Source organism: Procambarus clarkii, chromosome 50 (genome assembly GCF_040958095.1).
Source record: "Procambarus clarkii isolate CNS0578487 chromosome 50, FALCON_Pclarkii_2.0, whole genome shotgun sequence".
In the NCBI taxonomy this organism is placed as follows: domain Eukaryota; kingdom Metazoa; phylum Arthropoda; class Malacostraca; order Decapoda; family Cambaridae; genus Procambarus; species Procambarus clarkii.
The window spans coordinates 29,002,614-29,025,044 of NC_091199.1; the positions used below are offsets into that span (position 1 = coordinate 29,002,614).

The 22,431-nt window shown below is 43.2% G+C and overlaps 1 protein-coding gene across 1 annotated transcript in view; it reads right to left on the minus strand.

Annotated features, from left to right (window-relative positions):
• The window catches only part of LOC138349757 (ficolin-2-like), a 110,269-nt gene that overhangs the window by 80,175 nt on the left and 7,663 nt on the right, over positions 1-22,431 (minus strand). Inside the window, exons 3-4 of the mRNA XM_069303750.1 lie at positions 22,176-22,323; positions 9,788-9,909 (exon numbers count right to left, since the gene is read on the minus strand). Coding sequence (XP_069159851.1) covers positions 9,788-9,909; positions 22,176-22,323 — 270 coding nt within the window. The remainder of the gene's footprint in view (positions 1-9,787; positions 9,910-22,175; positions 22,324-22,431) is intronic.

Genomic DNA, 22,431 nt, shown 5'->3' on the forward strand with positions numbered 1-22,431 from the left:
CCACCAGACTAGTACCCGAGCTGAGAGGTATGAGCTACGAGGAGAGACTACGGGAATTAAACCTCATTTCGTTGGAGGACAGAAGAGTTAGGGGGGACATGATCACCACATTCCAGATTCTCAAGGAAATCGACAGGGTTGATAAAGACAGGCTATTTAAAACAAGGAGCACCCGCACTAGGGGACACAGGTGTACCTGTACACCTGTTGATTGACGGTTGAGAGGCGGGACCAAAGAGCCAGAGCTCAACCCCCGCTAGCACAACTAGATGAGCCTTAGCACTCCTTCCTAACTCACACTCCCTTCAAATCAGCCCTCCCATCCTCCGCCACCCCTTTTACCCCCAGCAACTACCATGCCCCCTCCACACCCTCTGCAACCAATCCCATGTGCTCCATCCCACACTCCAATGCCTTCCTCGTCACAACCCTCATTCTCTCCAACTTTTCTCTCCCATCCCACCATCCATCTACCACCAACAACTCCCTTCTCTCTTCCACAACCCCCATCCCTCTGTAACCAATCCCATCTGCTCCATTCCACCCACCAAATCCCCTCCTCGTCCTCTCCATCCCCAAACCCCCCCACAACCCTCACTCCCCCTATGCACCTCATCTCCTGTATGACCCCATCACCAAGCGACCTCCCAGCCTCTCCACCCTCACCTCTCCACTGCCTTCAAACACCCATTCTGTTGCCCCACTCCCATCCTGAGCCCCCGCCTCCCACATATCCCCTTCTACCCCAAAACCCATATCTGCCCCTGTTTCTCCCCCTGCCCCTAGCACACACTGTTTCTGACTAGCAACCTCACTCTACCTCTCAGTCCTCCTATGCCTCTCAGACCCTCCCAACCCCTCAGACCCTCCCTACCCCTCAGACCCACTATGCCCTTCTGACACCCCTGGCTACCCAGACCCCATTCGCCCCCAGATCTCCCTAACTGCCCAGACCCCATCTGCCCCCTGCCCCCTGGATCCCAGATCCCCTCAGCCTCCCGTCCTCCTCCCTAATCCCGGCACTTCCCACCTGACAACCACTTATTAGAAATAGGACTGCATGAGCATACATGAACTCTAAGCATATATGAACTCAGAGCCAATATGAAATCAGGTAACACAGTTCCCAAGAAGTATCGCAAGGTTTGGCACTCCAATGTCATTGGGGTATCCAATAAAGGATATTTAATACTTTCTAAATTTATTTAGAAATAAAAGAAACTGTTAGTGAAACAGATCCAGACATAATTGCATTAGAGGAAACTAAAATAAATGGTTTGATATCGGATGCAATCTTTCCAGAGGAATACGAAGTGATAAGAAAAGATTGGACACAGAGACAAGGAGGGTGAGTGGCACTCCTCATAAAGTGGAAATGGAAATTTGAGGAACTAGAGAATTGGGGGACTAACGTAAACACAAGCTCCATAGTTGGGATTGTGACAGGTGATGGGAAGAGGATTGTGATCTTGATAACCTACAATTCCCCACCAAAGAGTAGAAGGCCCAGACAGGAATGTGATAATAACAACAAGCCATGTATAGATGAACTGTAGAGGGCAGCAACAACAGCTCACAGAATGAGAGTAAAATTGTTGGTCGTGTGCGACCTCAATCACAAAGAGATCGATTAGGATTCAATAAATACCCCATGGTGGGGAAGAAATGTGGGGAGCAAAATTTGTTGAAGCTATAGACAGGAATTTCCTAACACAACATGTGATGGAAGACACAAAGAAGGGGATGCACCAAAACTTTTAGACCTTATTTTCACCGAGAATGAGGCAGACATTACGAATATAGAGCATGAAATACCACTAGGCACCAGTGATCTTTGTGTCCTAGTCTTTGACTACATGACCGAGCTTAAATTGTTACTACGGGGTAAGAGGTCTGGGAAAGGAGAGTAGACTATAGGAAAGGGGATTACAGGAGGATAACAGAATATTTGGGAGAAGTGCAGTGGGAAGAACTATGAGGAAAAACAGTGCAAAATATGTTGGACTTACTTAAGTGGAAGAAAGGAAAAAAAGTAAGGGGGCATATAATAACCCATGGTTTAATAGAGTGCCAGGAAGCAAAAATAAGAAGCAAGAGGGAGTGGAGAAAGTAGAGAGGACAAAGGCCAGAAGACAATATGATTAGATGCAACAGAGCTATGAATGAATACATTAATATAAGGAAAGTATCGGAAAAGAATTATGAAAATGATATTGCAATAAAAGCGAATAAGCAACCTAAATTACTACACAGTCATATGAGAAGGAAAATGTCGGTGAACGACCAAGTGACAAGATTAAGGAAAACAGAAGGGTTCTATACAAAAAGTGACAAGGAAATCGGCGAGGTACTGAATGCCAGTTTCCATGGAGTGTTCACAACCGAGCCTGAGCAGCTCCCATTGTTAGAAGAGGGGATGACCCAAGATGAGAGACTAACAGATACAGAGGTGATGCAGAGGAGGTAATGAAACAGTTGACAACACTGAATGAAACTAAAGCAGTTGGACCAGACAATGTATCACCGTGGATACTAAAAGAGGCAGCACAGGCCCTCAGCGTGCCTCTAGCATGGATCTATAATGAGCCACTTACGAAGGGAGAATTGCCCAGTTGCCGGAAGAAGCAAATGTGGTACCAATTTTCAAATAAGGAGATGGGGATGACTGGTTACATATCTGGAGAACACTAGGTATATAAACAAACACCAACCTGGGTTCAGGGAAAGGAAATCATGCTTAACAAACCTTCTGGAGTTCTATGATAAAGAAACAAGAATAAGGCATGACAGGGATGGATGGGCAGACTGCATATTACAGGACTGCCAAAAAGAATTTGACACAGTACCGCACATGAGACAGCGATTCAAACTTGAGAGGCAGGCAAGAGTAAGCTGAAAAGCCCTAGCTTCGGTAAGGAATTACTTAACAGGTAGGAGGAAGAGAGTAACAGTCAGGGGAGACAAGTCAGACTGCCGAACTGTAACAAGTTGAGTACTTCAAGGATCGGTGCTGGGACCAGTTATGTTTTTAATATATGTGAACGTCATGTCTACAGGAGTCGACTCTATATGTCGATGTTCGCAGATGACGCGAAATTAATGAGACAAGTTGTGACAAATAACGATTGTAGGATACTCCAAGAGGACTTGAACAAACTGCAGAGATGGCCAGTGAAATGGCTACTGGAGTTCAACACGAGCAAGTGTAAAGTTATGGAAATGAGACTAGATGAGAGGAGACCAAAAGGTCAGTAAACAATGAAGGAAAACTATCGTCCTGTGACGATTTGAGAATGGGACCTGGAAGTGGACGTAACACAAAATCTCCTGAGGCACATATAACTGGGATAACGACAGTAGCATACTCTACGGTAGCGTAGAGTACGTCATATAACGTCGTTCAGAAACCTTAATGGAAAGGCATTCAGAGGGCTTTACACGGTCTACGTGAGACCGGTCTTAGAGTATGCAGCCCCATCGTGGAGCCCCCACCGAAAGAAACATTAGGAAACTGGAAAAGGTTCAGAAATTTGCGACGAGGATAGTCCCGGAGTTGCATGGGATGGGATATGAAAAGCGACTGAAGGAACTAAACCTGATGACGTTAGTAAAAAGGAGGGAGTGGGGAGATATGAAGCCATCATACAGAATAATTAGGGGGATTGACAGAGTGAAATTGGACAAAATGTTCACATGGAATACCAGCAGAACAAAGGGAATGACGAACAGTAACGAGTGGAGTACCTCAAGGATTAGTGCTGGGACCAATTCCATTTATAATATATGTTAACGACATATTTACAAGAGTAGAGTCCTACATCTCAATGTTTGCGGATGATGCAAAGTTGATGAGAAGAGTTATGACAGATGAGGATTGTAAGATCCTCCAAGTGGATTTGAACAGGTTGCAGAGATGATGAGAGAAATGGCTACTGGAGTTCAACACAAGCAAATGTATTGTCATGGAAATGGGACTAGGTGATAGGAGACCAAAGGGACAATACTCAGTGAAGGGGAACTGCCTGTGACGACGAGAGAAAGAGACCTGGGCGTGGACGTAACACCTAGTCTATCTCCTGAGGCACATATAAATAGGACAGCAGTGTACTCTGCACTGGCAAAAGTTAGAACATCATTCAGAAACCTAAGTAAGGAGGAATTTAGGGATATTTACACTGCCTACGTGAGGCCAGTCTTAGAGAATGCCGCCTCATTATGGAGTCCCCGCCTGAAGAAACACATAAGGAAACTGGAAAAGGTTCAGAAGTTTGCAACGAGACTCGTCCCAGCGTTTCGAGGGATGGAGTTTGAAGAGCGCCTGAAGGAACTGAGCCTTGCGACACTAGAAAAAAGAAGGGAGAGGGGGGATATGATAGGAACGTATAAAATAATCAGGGAAATTGACAGAGTGGACATAGAGAAAATGTTCACACAGACTAGTATCAGAATGATGGGACAAGGGTGGATGCTGGAAAGTCAGATGAGTCACAGAGATGTTTGGAAGTTTTCTTTTAGCGTGAGAGTAGTGGAAAAATGGAATGCACTTAAGGAGCAGGTTGTGGAAGCAAATTCTATTCATAATTTTAAAACTAGGTATGATAGGTAAACAGGAATGGAGTCATAACTGTAAACAACCGATGTCTCAAAAGGTGGGATCAAAGAGTCAATGCTCGATCCTGCATACACAAATAGGTGAATACAAATAGGAGAGTACACACTCAGGCCCACAAAAAATATCATAAACATACACATTCACATAAACACATACACTATCTCCTCTCTGCACCCCCCCCCCCTTACCTAACCTTATCAAATCATATCAGGGAAAGGGACAAAGATGGCAGGGTGCACCAGGGACACAGGTGCGTCCCAAACTCCCAAACCAAAATTTCTCCCAAAGGTGCATCCCAAATTACTCCCAAACTCCCTAGTTTCGGGGTAATTCAGGAAAGAGATGCATGAAATGAAGAATACAATTACCAACCTGCAAAGTGAGCTGACAGCAGCAAAGGAGGAGATCAAATCCCTCACAGAGAAAAATAATGAGGCTGAGCATCAGATAATCATCCAAAGGGAAGGTGGATTTTGTGCATTGGAACGAAATGCCTCTCTGCCCGAAACATTTGCAGAAATACTGAGAAAGAGCTCAGAAGCAATGGCCACAGTGAGGAAGGTAGCCATGCAAGCAGCTACCTCACAGGAAGTAGCAAGGTGCACCAGTCAGCTGCTGGAAAGAAAATGATCAGTGGTAGCTGTAGGCATCAAAGAACAGGAAGCATCCAATAGGCAAGAATGGCATAGCAAGGACAGAGAGGCAGTAAATGGGATACTGAAGGGATTAAAGATGGAGGGGGGCTGAACAAAACATTGAGAAGGTTTTCAGGTTGGGCTAGTACAACAGGGACAGAGACTGACTGATAAAGATAGTGTTTGCAAACGAGACCACGGAGGATATTCTAAAAAGGAAGAGTCATCTGCAGTATGTGGATAATACTGCAGTATGTGCAGTATTACCATAGGAATTGGAGGACAAACAATTAAAGTAGTAGTCATATATAACCCCTCACCAAACGACAGAAGACCCCAGACAGGAATATGATAGGAACAACATGGCCACCATCAATATAATAGAGTAGCTTCTGTAGCTATCAGGAACGGATCCAGACTACTAATCATGTGAGACTTCAACCACAGGAAGATAGATTATGAGAACAGAAACCCACATGGAGGACTGGACACATGGAGAGCTAAGCTGCTGGACGTAGCAACAAGAAACTTTCTAAGCCAAAACATAAATGGACTGACAGGAATGAGAGGAGAGGATGAACTAGCTATGTTTGATCTGGTATTTACCATAAATGAGTCGGATATAAGGGAAGTTAAGTTGGAAACGCCCTTGGGAATTTATGATTACAGTGTATTGATCTTTGAGTACCTGGTAGAGCTAGGAATTATCTCCCCCCGAAAAAGAGAACTGGGAAACAAAGGGTTAACATACCGAAAGGGAAATTATGAGATGAGAAAATTCCTAAGGGATATACAATGGGATAAAGAGCTCAGAACTAAGTCCGTACAAAATATGATGGACTATGTCACCCAAAAGTGTCAGGAGGCAGTAAACAGGTTTATCCCAGCCAGACAGGAAAAAACCGAGAACAAAAGAAAAATCCGTGGTTTAATAGGACATGTATGAAAGCAAAGGAACTGAACAAAAGGGCGTGGAGGAACTTCTGAACTAACAGAACACCAGAAAGCAGAGAGAGATACCAGAGAACCAGGCCCGAGTATGTTAATATGAGAAGAGAAACTGAGAAAAGGTATGAAAATGATATAGCTAATAAAGCCAAGACCGAACCAATGCTACTAAACAGTCACATCAGAAGGAAAACAACAGGGAAGGAACAGGTGATGAAACTTAGAATGGGTGAACACAGGTACACAGAGAATGACAAAGAGGTGTGTGAAGAACTCAACAGGAGTTCATGTGGAGTTCAACAACCAGTCGCCGTGGTTTAGTGGTAAGACACTATCCTGGAGTTCTGCGAGAGCTTTGTCATGGGTTCGTATCCTGGCCAGGAATGATTTACTGGGCACAAATCCTTAACTGTAGCCTCTGTTTAACTCAACAGTAAAATGGGTACTTGGTTGTAACAACGATTCTTCGCGGCGGGAATCGTATTCCAGGGACCTGCCCGAAACGCTACGCGTACTAGTGGCTGTACAAGAAAGTAACAACTCTTGTATATATCTAAAAAAAAAGAGGTTCCAGGAGTTCTTCACAATAGAGCAAGGAGAGGTCGCTAGGGGAATTAAGCTAACTGAGGGGGTATAAGCTACGAGGAGAGGCTACGGGAATTAAACCTCACGTCGCTGGAAGACAGAAGAGTTAGAGGAGAGGACATGATCACCACATACAAGAATGTCAGAGGAATTGATAGGGTAGATAAAGACAGACTATTTAACGCAAGGGACACACGCACAAGGGAACACAGATGGAAATTGAGTGCCCAAATGAGCCATAGAGACGATAGAAAGATTTTTTTCAGTGTTAGAGTAGTAGACAAATGGACTGCATTATTAAATGATGTGGTGGAGGCTGACTCCATACACAGCTTCAAGTGTAGATATGATAGAGCCCAGTAGGCTCAGGAACCTGTACATTAGTTGATTCACAGATGAGAGGCGGGACCAAAGAGCTCAACCCCAACCCCTCAAGCCCTCAAGCTCAACCCCTGCAAGCACAACTAGGTAAGTACAACTAGGTAAGTACACACACTCAGGCACACAAACAATAACATACACGTACACACAAAGACACTCAGGCACTCAAACAATAACATACACGTACACACAAACGCACAACACACTTCTACATCACGCAGAAGTTCAAGGAGGCAACGAACAAGTTTGTCCCAGTCCAAAGGGAAGACAACGAAATGAAGATGAAAAAAACCATGGTTTAATCAGAGATGTAGGCTAACTAAGCAGCAAAGTAAGAGCGCGTGGAGAAACTATAGGAAAAACAGGACACTTGAGAGCAGAGAAAAATACCAGAGTGCCAGGAACGAATATGTCAGGATGAGAAGAGAGGCAGAAAGACAATACGAAAATGACATCGCGAGCAAGGCAAAGACTCAACCTAAATTTCTGCACAGCCAAATCAGGAGAAAAACAACAGTAAAGGAACAGGTAATGAAATTAAGGATAGAGGCAGAAGGATTCACTACAAATGACAATGAAGTGTGTGAGGAACTGAATAAGAAATTCCAAGAGGTCTTCACCTTAGAGGAAGGAGAAATTAGAGAGATAAGAGAGGGGATAACAGTGGGGAAGTAAGGAAGTTGTTACTAGAGTTGGATGTGACAAAGGCTTTAGGCCCAGATGGAATCTCCCCTTGGATACTAAAGGAAGGAGCAGAAACACTGTGCTTGCCACTCTGCATAGTGTATAACAAATCACTGGCAACAGCGGAACTGCCATAAATTTGGAAAACAGCTAGTGTAGTCCTGATATACAAGAAATGGGATAGACAGGAGGCCCTGAACTACAGGTCAGTGTCCCTAACCTGCATACCATGCAAGCTGATGAAGAAGATTGTGCGAAGAAAGCTAGTGGAACATCTGGAGCGAAGGAACTTTGTAACACAGCATCAACATTGGTTCAGAGATAATAAGTCCTGCCTCACAGGGTTAATTGAATTCTACGACCAAGGCAACAAAAATCAGTCAAGAAAAAGAGGGAAGGGCAGACTGCATATTTTTGGATTGCCAGAAAGCCTTTGATACAGTACCACACAAGAGGCTAGTGAAAAAGCTGGAGATGCAGGCTGGAGTGAAAGGGAAGGTACTCCATTAGATAAGGGAGTACCTAAGCAATAGAAGAAAGCAAGTCACTGCGAGGGGTGAGGTCTCAGATTGGCGAGACGTCACAACTGGAGTCCCGCAGGGGTCCCGCAGGGGTCAGTCCTTGGACCTATACTGTTTCTGATATATGTAAATGATCTCCCAGATGGTACAGACTCGTTTCTCTCAATGTTTGTTAATGAGACAAACAAAATGAGGAGGATGGAAACAGAGGAGGATAGCAGGAGGCTACAAGATGACCTGGACAGACTGAATAAATGGTCCAACAAATGGCTGCTCAAGTTCAATCCGAGTAAATGCAAAGTAATGAAACTAGGTGGCGGAAACAAAAGGCCAGACACAGGATACAGCATAGGAGATGAAGTACTTCATGAAACGCACAGAGAGAAAGATCTAGGAATTGATATCACACCAAACCTGTCTCCTGAACCCCACATAAAAAGAATTACGTCTGCGGCATATGCGAGGTTGGTTAACATTAGAGCAGCATTCAGGAACCTGTGTAAGGAATCATTCAGAATCTTGTACACCACATATGTAAGACCATTCCTGGAGTATGCGGCCCCAGCATATAGCCCGTACCTTGTCATGCACAAGACGAAGCTGGAAAAAGTTCAGAGGTATGCCACTAGAATAGTCCCGGAACTAAGAGGCATGAGTTACGAGGAAAGGCTGCGAGAGATGCACCTTACGACACTGGAAGACAGAAGAGTAAGGAGAGACATGATCACTATCTACAAAATCCTCAGAAGTATTGACAGGGTAGACAAGGATAAATTATTTAACACTGGTGGTACGCGAACAAGGGGACTCAGGTGGAAACTGAGTACCGAAATGAGCCACAGCGACGTTAGAAAGAACTTTTTTCAGTGTCAGAGTTAACAGGTGGAATGTATTAGGCAGTGACTTAGTGGAGGCTGAATCCATACACAGTTTTAAATGCAGATATGATAGAGCCCAGTAGGCTCAGGAATCTGTACACCAGTTGATTGACAGTTGAGAGGCGGGACCATAGAGCCAATGCTCAACCCCCGCAAGCACAAATAGGTGAGTACACACTCAGGTACTCAAACACACACACTCAGGCACTCAAACAATAACATACACGTACACACAAACACACACACACACAGGCATGAGGCGGGACCAAAGAGCCAAAGCTCAACCCCCGCAAGCACAAATAGGTGAGTGCACAAGCCAGGATGAACAAACAATGGTCTTCCTGGTTCAGGTGTTTGTTAAGGTCATTATCCCCGTCGTGCACTAATATAATCATCAAGTGATAACATTAACTTTATTATATTATACAAATGGTCACTTAAAGGAGAAACTAAACAACATTTACAAGAGGAATATATTGTTAATGGTGGACAATAAAGACAATATCCTCGCCCCACGACGTCATCTGTGAAGACCAAACTTACCTTCCAGGCCATCATTGTCTCTGTCGATGGTGGAGAACTTCATTCCACTGAGGTTGTGATGTTGTACAAGGACGTCTCCCATGGTACTCCTTCCTTGGTACCCGTCCACCAGCAGCTGGTACCTGGTCCATGGTAGATGGTGAGAGGTACCAGGCAACACATAGTTAGAGGTGCAGGTACCTGGTCCTTGATAGCAGATGAGAGAGGTACCAGCCAACAAATAGTTAGAGATGCAGGTACCTGGTCCATGGAAGGAGATGAGAGAGGTACCAGGCAACATATAGTTATAGGTGCAGGTACCTGGTACAAGGAATGAGACAGAGAATGGTACCAGATACAATTGTGTTTGGAACTCACAGGTAAATGTCGTAGGCAATCATTTGGAAATTCTATAGAAATAAAAATTACATATATATGTGTTGGATAATTACCAATATGATGAAATGGAGAGAAAATAAGTCGCCAGTATTGCAACAGTTGCCACAAGCAGCAGCACTACAAGCACCACAGTCAGCAGCACAAGCAGCAGCACTACAAGCACCAATATCAGCAGCACAAGCAGTAGCACTACAAGCACCACAGTCAGCAGCACAAGCAGCAGCACTACAAGCACCACAGTCAGCAGCACAAGCAGTAGCACTACAAGCACCACAGTCAGCAGCACAAGCAGTAGCACTACAAGCACCACAGTCAGCAGCACAAGCAGTAGCACTACAAGCACCACAGTCAGCAGCACAAGCAGTAGCTGTACAAGCACCACAGTCAGCAGCACAAGCAGTAGCACTACAAGCACCACAGTCAGCAGCACAAGCAGTAGCACTACAGGCACCACAGTCAGCAGCACAAGCAGTAGCACTACAGGCACCACAGTCAGCAGCACAAGCAGTAGCACTACAAGCACCACAGTAAGCAGCACAAGCAGTAGCTGTACAAGCACCACAGTCAGCAGCACAAGCAGTAGCACTACAAGCACCACAGTCAGCAGCACAAGCAGTAGCACTACAAGCACCACAGTCAGCAGCACAAGCAGTAGCACTACAAGCACCACAGTCAGCAGCACAAGCAGTAGCACTACAAGCACCACAGTCAGCAGCACAAGCAGTAGCACTACAAGCACCACAGTCAGCAGCACAAGCAGTAGCACTACAAGCACCACAGTCAGCAGCACAAACAGTAGCACTACAAGCACCACAGTCAGCAGCACAAGCAGTAGCACTACAAGCACCACAGTCAGCAGCACAAGCAGTAGCACTACAAGCACCACAGTCAGCAGCACAAACAGTAGCTCTACAAGCACCACAGTCAGCAGCACAAACAGCAGCACTACAAGCACCACAGTCAGCAGCACAAGCAGTAGCACTACAAGCACCACAGTCAGCAGCACAAGCAGTAGCACTACAAGCACCACAGTCAGCAGCACAAACAGTAGCTCTAAAAGAACTATTAGCTGAATATCAAATAAATGGATTTAAACTATTTCACACAGACACACAGATAGATATATTAGACGAGGAGGGGGAGTAGCCATATACGTTAGGGACAATTTGAAATGTAGTCTCAAAGAGGAAATCAAGTCTGAGCCACACACAGAAACTATTTGGATTGAATTTAACGAAACAGCAAATAATATTATAATAGGAGGTATATATAGGCCACCAAATTTAGACAGAATGGAAGCAAAGCATCTATAAGATGAAATATCTAGAGCATGTAGATCTAACAGTATTTATGTCATGGGTGACTTTAATTTTAGTGGAATAAACTGGTTGAACAAAACAGGAAGTAATGAAGCAGAAGATTTTTCTAGAATTAATTGACGATTGCTTTCTTACGCAACACATTAAGGAACCAACGCGGGAAAATAATATTTTAGATTTAGTGTTAACTAACAGGGAAACACAAATTAAGGACAAAGAAATAGGGAGTGAGCTAGGGAACAGTGATCATAAAGAAATCAGATTTAGCATAGAATGGAATAGATCTGTAGGAGAAAATTCTGTTAAAGTACCTGATTTTCGAAAAGCTAATATCAATAACCTAAGAAATTTATTGAGTCAAACAAATTGGAAAGTCTTGGGTATGGGGTGTGGGCCGGTCTTAGAGCTAGACGTGAACCAAGCGATAGGTGACGTAAAAGGTGTTTTCGATGTGGACTCAAAATATAACCTATTTAAAAATATTCTAAGCGAAGCCCAGGAATGTAGTATACCATATAATTTGAATAGATCGAATACTAATGATCCAAAGTGGATAACAAAGGATCTGGAGAACCATATTGGTAAAAAGAGAGCGTGGTACAAAAGGATTAAGAATGGGGAAGTCAGTTTAGAACAGGAATTCTTACAACTGGGTAGAAATACTAAAAAAGAGATAAAGAAAGCAAAAAGAAACTATGAAGTTCACATAACAGAGCAAGCAAAAACAAATCCTAAAGGGTTTTTGCAGTTATACCGGACAAAGATTTAGGAGAGGATAGGTCCATTAAAAACTGAGACAGGTCAAATAACAGATAATGATGAAGAGATGAGTAGTATTTTTAATAAATATTTTATATCTGTATTTACTAAAGAGGAACTTAACAATATGCCTTCAGCCGAACAAGTCTATGTGGGTGGGGACGAGGACAGGTTGACTAGTTTAGCAGTTACCAGGGAGGATGTAATTAAACAAATAGTTAAACTCAAACCAAACAAATCCCCAGGGCCGGATGAAGTGTTTGCCAGGGTGCTTAAAGAATGCAAAGAGGAGCTTTGCGACCCACTGTCTACCATATTTAATAAATCAATAGAGTCAGGCAGAGTGCCAGAGTTATGGAAAGTTGCTAATGTGATACCAATTTTTAAGAAAGGATCATTTGCGCAAACTATCGACCAATTAGCCTAACGTCTATTGTGGGAAAGTTACTTGAATCGATAATTGCAAATAAAATTCGTCTTCATCTTGATAAACAAAAATTAATAAATGAGCCGCAACATGGTTTTACAAATGACTGTTCATGTTTAACAAATTTGCTATCTTTTTATTCCAGCATAGTTGAGGCAGTTGATAGTGGTAAGGATTGTGATGTCGTGTACATTGACTTCAGCAAAACATTTGATACGGTGCCACATGAAAGACTGATTAAAAAAATAGAGGCTCATGGTATTGGAGGTGCTATATTAAGTTGGATTAGGGCATGGCTATTCCAAAGGAAACAGAGAGTTAGTATAAATGGGGTTAAGTCAGGGTGGGAAAATGTTGTAAGTGGAGTGCCTCAGGGCTCTGTCCTGGGACCTCTGTTGTTTATAATATATATCAATGATTTAGATTCAGGACTGAGTAGCAACATTTGCAAATTTGTAGATGATACGAAAATCGGTAAGGAAATTAATTCGGAGGAGGACTCACTATCACTTCAAGTTGATCTAGATAGGGTTTTGAAATGGTCAAATGATTGGCAAATGCAGTTTAACGCTGATAAATGTAAAGTTCAGAGGCTAGGTAATGATGATAGAGTTACAAGATACGAGGTAGATGGTGTTGAGATTGCGAAGTCGGATTGCGAAAGGGAGCTGGGAGTTATGATAAGTAAGAATTTAAAACAAAAGGATCAATTCATGAATGTTCGTAATAAGGCGAATAGGACACTGGGATTTATTAATCGAAGCGTTAGTAACAAGACACCTGGTGTGGTTCTTCAGCTATATCTTGCTCTGGTTAGGCCCCATTTAGATTATGCAGTTCAGTTTTGGTCGCCGTACTATAGAATGGATATAAATTCACTTGAACGTGTCCAGCGTAGGATGACTAAGTTAATTCCCCAAATTAGAAATCTTTCATATGAAGAAAGATTAACAAAGCTGAAATTGCATTCACTGGAAAGGCGAAGAGTTAGGGGTGACATGATAGAGGTTTACAAGTGGATGAATGGACATAACAAAGGCGATATTAATAGGGTATTAAAAGTATCAACACAAGACAGAACACGAAACAATGGGTATAAATTGGATAAGTTTAGATTTAGGAAAGACTTGGGTAAATACTGGTTCGGTAACAAGGCTGTTGATTTGTGGAACCAATTACCGGAGGTGGAGGTGGGGTCCCTCGATTGTTTCAAGCGCGGGTTGGACAAGTATATGAGTGGGATTGGGTGGTTATAAATAGGAGCTGCTTCGTATGGGCCAATAGACCTTCTGCAGTTATCTTTGTTCTTATGTTCTTAATGTAACAAGAGAGCAGTACATAGTACAACATGAACATCATAACAGCATGAACAAGCCACGTGGAGGATGAACAAACCACAGTCGCCAGTCAGGCGGCGGCAGACAATGTTAAAGTTACACCTCTGTACAAGTTAGCCATAGAGTCAGGTCAACGGTCATCATAAGAACATAAGAACAAAGGCAACTGCAGAAGGCCTATTGGCCCATACGAGGCAGCTCCTATTTATAACCACCCAATCCCACTCATATACTTGTCCAACCCGCGCTTGAAACAATCGAGGGACCCCACCTCCAGCACGTTATGCGGTAATTGGTTCCACAAATCAACAACCCTGTTACTGAACCAGTATTTACCCAAGTCTTTCCTAAATCTAAACTTATTCAATTTATACCCATTGTTTCGTGTTCTGTCTTGTGTTGATACTTTTAATACCCTATTAATATCCCCTTTGTTATGACCATTCACCCAATTGTAAACCTCTATCATGTCACCCCTAACTCTTCGCCTTTCCAGTGAATGCAACTTAAGCTTTGTTAATCTTTCTTTATATGAAATATTTCTAATTTGGGGAATTAACTTAGTCATCCTACGCTGGACACGTTCAAGTAAATTTATATCCATTTTATAATATGGCATCGAATCACAAAGAGGTCAGAGTTGATGTCGTCATGATAATCTTCAGGGATTAACCCCTAAACATCAAATGCAAAACCCTCATGTTCAGCTGAGGAGCAGGAGATCATGGAGGAGACAGTAGAGTGGGCGCAGCCCAGGAGGACGGTGTGTGTGGACTCGGGGAAGGAACATCATCTCCAGGAAAACTGTGGAACAACATACGAGTAAGTACGGCTCTCTTGTACTAAAGCACCTCATTCAGTACTCATGGCCTCTAGTAGGGAATATAGTTAGGGAGTGTCTTATTTAATTATTTCAAATAAAGTCATATATTGTTAAGTGTTATTAAATGTGTATTAATGGTTCCTTGCCTTAGTGATATTGGGCCTACTGTCCCCCTTTGCCCCAGTGACCTAGTGTCCTTAATTATCCAGTACTCCTCCCCCCCGTTCGTCTTCCGTGTTGAGGTGTTAGTATTGGGTGTCCCGCCTTATTCTTGTGTACACTATAGTTCCCAAGTGGTCAGGATTATTCGAGTGACAGGCCAGGATCCTTGTACCGTTCAATTGTCCCCTACACCTGTCCTGGTAGGTTATTCCATCTGCAAGACCTACGAACCTCACTCCAGTCCCCTGTCCGGTAACTCAGGGTGGTGGCAGCGTCACTCGGTAACTCATACGATAGGCTGTGACTACGATTATCTCTATCTTTCTGTCCCTCTCTCCCTCGCCCTCACTCGCTCTCGTTCTCCCTCCCTTGCTCTCGTTCTCGCTCTGCCTCGCTCTGCCTCACTCTTCCTCTCTCTTCCTCTCTCTTCCTCTCTCTTCCTCTCTCTCTCTCTCTCTCTCTCTCTCTCTCTCTCTCTCTCTCTCTCTCTCTCTCTCTCTCTCTCTCTCTCTCTTCCTCTCTCTCTCTTCCTCTCTCTCTCTTCCTCTCTCTCTCTTCCTCTCTCTCTCTCTCTCTCTCTCTCTCTCTCTCTCTCTCTCTCTCTCTCTCTCTCTCTCTCTCTCTCTCTCTCTCTCTCTCTCTCTCTCTCTCTCTCTCTCTTCCTCTCTCTTCCTCTCTCTTCCTCTCTCTCTCTCTTCCTCTCTCTCTCTCTTCCTCTCTCTCTCTCTTCCTCTCTCTCTCTCTCTCTCTCTCTCTCTCTTCCTCTCTCTCTCTCTCTCTCTCTCTCTCTCTCTCTCTCTCTCTCTCTCTTCCTCTCTCTTCCTCTCTCTCTCTCTCTCTCTCTCTCTCTTCTTCTCTCTTCCTCTCTCTCTCTCTCTCTCTCTCTCTCTCTCTCTCTCTCTCTCTCTCTCTCTCTCTCTCTCTCTCTCTCTCTCTCTCTCTCTCTCTCTCTCTCTCTCTCCTCTGTTTACTGGTTTACGTCTTCGTATGACGGCCCGAGTGTTAATATCTTACATGATCGATATAGCATCTGTTATTACCATAGAAAGAGAGTGCACGGTTAGCTCCGTGGTAGTAGCGGGGTGCGCGGTCGAGACATTACAAGGCGAGTTATTACATTATGTTCTTATTGTCGATTGCAGTTGGCTAATTTAAAACTATCGGCTAATTGGCCGATAGTGTGACACAAGTGATCTATCTCCTATCTTAAAAATTGGTTCCACATTAGCAACCTTCCATGGTTCTGGCACTCTACTCGACTATTGATTTATTATATATGGTAGACAGTAGGACGCAAAAGCTCCTCTTTGCATTGTTTAAGCACCCTGGCAAACACTTCCTCCATTATCCTGGAGATTTGTTTGGTTTGAGTTTTACTATTTGTTTAATTACATCCTCCCTGTAACTTGTTGTTGTTTCAGATTTAGCTACTTAGGACGAAGTGTCCATGTAGCACGGGCTATGGTGACCCCGTAATTGAGTTTGGTTATACATGATAACCTTTTTCCTGTGATATTTGGGTTAAAGTTTAAAATGGAGGAGGGGATTTCTCCTTTTTCCCTGCTTATTTATCGTTTCTGTTTTAGTGCACTGGTTTTAATCTTGTTTTATTAACATTATCTTGGTGGCAGAAGTAGATGCAGAATGCTCACTAATGAGTCCCATTCCTCAACGGCTTTTCTAATCATTGTAGTCGCGGTGGAATGTGCATCTAATGCAGCTGCTGTCGTTGGATTAATGCTCAGTTTGAAGCGCAGGGGTTCAGTACCTTCACATTCCAGTAAGTAGTGCAATAGTGGCGCCTCTGCTTCAGTTTCACAGATGTGACACTCTTTAACTATTGGGTTCATTACCTCCCAGCAGCACGTGTAACCAAGTCTCAGTCTGTGTATGGCTACTGCAATGTCTCTGGATATCTTTTTGCCAGGATTGAAAGAGGAGTAACCAGTGGCTTGTTCGTACCATATCGCCGAGGATCTTCCATCTGCAACTTTGACTGTGTGGCGACTTTTGATAGTTGAGAATATTTTCTTCTTGATTTGGTCCTTTATCTGTGAGAAACTTGGAGGTATTTGAACCTGTACAACAGGTAGAGCAGTGGCAGTTTTTGCTAGTGAGTCTGCCTTTTCATTACCATCTATGCCAATGTGACTTGGTATCCAATTTAGGGTGATTGACAGCCCTCGATTATGGGCTTCTTTTCCTATATGTTGAATTTCTGTGAGGAGTTGAATATTATCTCTGTGCTGACTGGATAACAATGCCTGGAGCGAAGATTTAGAGTCTGTATGAATGATGACACATTGTAAATTATTCTCAATTGTATAGTTTATTGCCTCCTTCAGGGCATATAATTCTGTTTGCAATGTTGAGCACCCACTATTCATGTTCCAGTAAGCTTCATGGTTGGTAGTGTAAACTGCTGCCCCAGCAGAACCTTTTTCTTGATCAAGTGATCCGTCTGTGAAGATGTGAGTCGTTGTGGGTCTAGAGATAGTTTCCATTTGTTGCTCTATTACTTCCTTGAGCCTCTGTGGGTCACATGCTGATTTTTTAACTGGTAATCTTTCAATGATTATCTTTAGATTCGATTCTTCCCATGGAGGAGGCTGTCGAAAGTGTTGATATGGTCTATCTTCACCTTTGTTTTTAATGGTCCATTTCAGGTCGATTTTATCTTGAATCTTGACCAGATTATCCATCCATGAACTTGTTCTATACTGTAGGTTTTTCTGAAAGGATTTCTGTATCCTGTCTTTGATTGACAGTCTGGCGGTTGTTCCAGTAAGTTTTCATATTATGGTGGCTATCCTTTGTTTCATCCTGTTTTCTAATGCTGGTAAATTTGTTTCCGCTACACGTCTATATAGGTGCTCCAAGCATTGTTCTCAGAGCATCATTTTGAGACACTTCCAGTTTCTCCCATTGGTTATCACTGAGGGATGTAAGAGCAGGGGCAGCATAGTCGATGAGTGACCTAACTGCTTGAACGTAGTACATTTTGAGTACTGGTAGAGATGCACCCTCTCTAAGACTGGTTAGGGAGCGCAAAGCTGAGTTTCTGGCTTTACAGCGTTGCCGAAGATATGAAAAAGAGGTAACCCACTCAATTTCTTGTCCTTGTATTGCCAGTCTGATGTCTTGAGTTCTCATTTTAACGGCCATAGCTTTTGTTTTATTGCTGTTTATTTTCACTGCTATGCGTTCCGCTTCCCTGCTGATAATATCTAGACATTTTTGTGCATGGTTCCTTGCATCTTTGCCATTTTATGATGACCACAAAGTTGTCTGCATAGTTAAGAAGTTTGGCTTTTGGTAGCTTGAGCTTCATAAATGGTTCCATGAGACAGTTGAAGAGGAAGGGGCTTAGTATTCCTCCCTGCGGAGTTCCATTTTCCAGCATCTTTGAGGTCGATGTTATTCCTTGGAATTTGACTTTAGCTTCTCGGTTAAGCAGGCTTCCTTTGGCAAAAGCAAGAGCGTGTCCTTTGATTTCCTTATCCACAAGGCAGCACAGTGTAGTTGGGGCACTGGCTAACTCGAAGGCTTTTTCAAGGTCTAGGAAAATAAGGATTCCAGGTTTGTCATTGATTGGATCCAGGAGGAAGGTAAGGCATTCTGTGGTCCCAACACCTTTTCTGTAAGCAAACATATTTTGGTGTAATGGATTGACTTTCCATTCAATTCGATTAAGGGCCATTCTTTCTGCAGTTTTGGCCAGACAGCTTGTTAATGAGATGGGTCTTGGATTTCTTGGGTCTTCAGGTTTTGGAATGGGAACTATAATTGCACTGTTCCAAGAGAGTGGTCGAGTTCTTGTCACCCATACTCTGTTGATGAGATTCAAGAAGGCTTCTTCACCCTTTTCTCCTAGCTTTGCTAGCATGTTGTAAGTGATTTTGTCCTCGCCTGGAGCTGTATTTTTAGTTTTCTTTGTAGCACTTCTGAGTTCTTTCAGATTGAAAGGTTGGTCTAGTTCGTCAGGTAAGGCTTAAGCATCATCTGTTTTTTCCATCTTGCTGCTTAAGTCTTTGTTGGTATGTCAGAGTTGCATGAGGAAGTTGAGTGGAACTGACTCTTGAAGCAAATAGATTTGCTAGCCTTTCTGCTTGTGGCTCTGGATAAACATGGTGCGGCGAAGCAGGAGGCGATTTTCCTTTGGCCTTGTTGATCTGCCTCCAGATGTCGCCCAAAGATGCATGCTGATTTAGCTTGGCGCACCACTCGAGCCATTTTTCTTCTCTGATTTTTGCTGTTTCTTCGTGCACATGATCTCGGACAGCTCTAAGAAGTCCTAGATTAGCTTCGGTTCTATCTCTTTTGAAATTCTTTCGTGCACGATTTAGTCTGTTATGCAACTCTTTGATCCTATCACAGTAATACCAATGGTCCTTGTGTTGTTTGGTAATTGTTTTCCTCTTGGGGTTGGCGTGATTTGCTGCTCTATGTATTGCATTTACTAAATATTTTTCCATTTCTTCGGTGTTGCCAGGAGGAGTGTAGTTTTGGTGCCAAGTTTCGAGAGTTTCCTGAAACTTCGCCCAACCTGCCTTGATAAAGTCCCAACCGGGCTCGGGAGCTGGAGGTCTAGGAGGTAGTACTATATTAATAACTGTTTTTGTAGCAAAGTGGTCACTGGTCAGAACATGATCCACTGACCAGTGACACAACTCATAAACACTGGTGGAAACAAACGTGAGATCCAACTTTCCTCCACCAGTGTGGGTTGGTTCCGTCGAATTAAGCAGACTGATTTCCGGCACTTTATCCAAAAGGTGTTCAATATGTCTTCCGTTGGCGTCAGTTCTTGGTGAATCAAGTAGTAATTCACTATGAGCGTTGAAGTCGCCAGAGATGATAGTAGGTGTAGTGACTGCTATTTCAAAGATTGTTGAGAGATCCATGTCATGTTCTCTCTGGCTCCTGTATACATTGAAGATGGACAGCGTCGAGTTCCTCATAGTGAGCTTAACTCCCATAATTTCGACGTTCTCGCCACAGTAGGGCAGGTCTGTGATTGCCGTGGCATTGATATGATTTCTTACTAGGTTTGAAATGCCTCTTGTGCCACCTTGTGTCATAGGGCAGTTGAATCCTTGATATCCTGGGATATTGATATTTCTGCCAGTCCTGGTGAGTCTTTCTTGAAGTAGAACAATATCAATGCTGTCCTTAAGAAGCACTGCTCTGAGTGTTTGTGCTTTGCTTCTGAATCCTTGAATATTCCATTGTATAATTTTGAGATTGTCCATTTTTCCGTTATAGAGAACTCATTGAGTCCATGGTTTTTACAGTACTGGTTTTCCCGACGGTTTGTAACTGCTAAACCAGTAACAAAAATCTTCGATTTATGACCTCCGTACATCTCATTTGGTGTGTATATAGTCTGGGATATCATGTCTGGGTTATAGAACAAGCTCATGGATGGATAATGTGGTCAAGATTTTAGAGAAAATGGACCTAAAATAGACCATTAAAAACAAAGGTGAAGATAGACCATATCAACACTTTCGACAGCCTCCTCCATGGGAAGAATCGAATCTAAAGATAATCATTGAAAGATTACCAGTTAAAAAATTAACATGTGACCCGCAAAGGCTCAAGGAAGTAATAGAGCAACAAATGGAAACTATCTCTAGACCCACAACGACTCACATCTTCACAGACGGATCACTTGATCAGGAAAAAGGTTCTGCTGGGGCAGCAGTTTACACTACCAACCATGAAGCTTACTGGAACATGAATAGTGGGTGCTCAACATTGCAAACAGAATTATATGCCCTGAAGGAGGCAATAAACTATACAATTGAGAATAATTTACAATGTGTCATCATTCATACAGACTCTAAATCTTCGCTCCAGGCATTGTTATCCAGTCAGCACAGAGATAATATTCAACTCCTCACAGAAATTCAACATATAGGAAAAGAAGCCCATAATCGAGGGCTGTCAATCACCCTAAATTGGATACCAAGTCACATTGGCATAGATGGTAATGAAAAGGCAGACTCACTAGCAAAAACTGCCACTGCTCTACCTGTTGTACAGGTTCAAATACCTCCAAGTTTCTCACAGATAAAGGACCAAATCAAGAAGAAAATATTCTCAACTATCAAAAGTCGCCACACAGCCAAAGTTGCAGATGGAAGATCCTCTGCGATATGGTACGAACAAGCCACTGGTTACTCCTCTTTCAATCTTGGCAAAAAGATATCCAGAGACATTGCAGTAGCCTTACACAGACTCAGACTTGGTTACAAGTGCTGCTGGGAGGTAATGAACCCAATAGTTAAAGAGTGTCACATCTGTGAAACTGAAGCAGAGGCGCCACTATTGCACTACTTACTGGAATGTGAAGGTACTGAAACCCTGCGCATCAAACTCAATATTAATCCAACGACATCAGCTGCATTAGATGCACATTCCAGCGCGACTACAATGATTAGAAAAGCTGTTGAGGAATGGGACTCATTAGTGAGCATTCTGCATCTACATCCGCCACCAAGATAATGTTAATAAAACAAGATTAAAACCAGTGCACTAAAACAGAAGCGATAAATAAGCAGGGAAAAAGGAGGAATCCCCTCCTACATTTTGAACTTACCCCCAAATATCACAGAAACAAGGTTATCGCGTATAACCAAACTCATCTACGGGCTCACCATAGCCCGTGCTACATAGACACTTCGTCCTGAGTAGCTAAATCTGAAACAACAACAACATGTCTGGGTTGTATCAGATTGAGAACACCAGGGAGAGAGAAGAGTCCTCTAATAGACTGCACGTTTTGAACACTGACATGGCCGTAGTAAGGTATTTATATATTTTACATAATGTGCATATCGAAGTAAATGATATATCAGAATTCGTCATTATACAAATGTTCGTATTTTTCTTAATGCAGGAGAAAATAATATTGGATGAGTGGTACTAATGTAAACGCTTCAAAGTGCCATTAACTTAGTCTTAGGAAGACTTAGATCATATGTGCGAATCTTCTTCTTGGTCTTCAGCACTCTTCTTGAACTTCAGACCAAGACTTTTTGGTCTTCAGACCAAGAAGAGTGTTGGACATAAATGGCGGTCAAGAGGATTTGTAGACAATTGTCGACTAGTAACAACAGCAGCGAAATTAACAACAGGAGCAGCAACAGTAACAACAGAGGGAAGGAGCCATACTCACCCGGTACTCTCGCTGGCGACGCTGAAGGTGGACCAGAGCGCCCAGCGGTGTTCGATGGGCAATGTCTCCCAATAATCCTGCTTGTTGGTGGCAGCCAGACGCAGTGTCTGGGGCGAGGGCTGCGTCAACTGGTGCACCGCCTCCGTCCCTGTCACAGATGGTAATATAGCCCTCCGTCACTGTCACAGATGGTAATATAGTCCTCCGTCCCTGTCACAGATGGTAATATAGTCCTCCGTCCCTGTCACAGATGGTA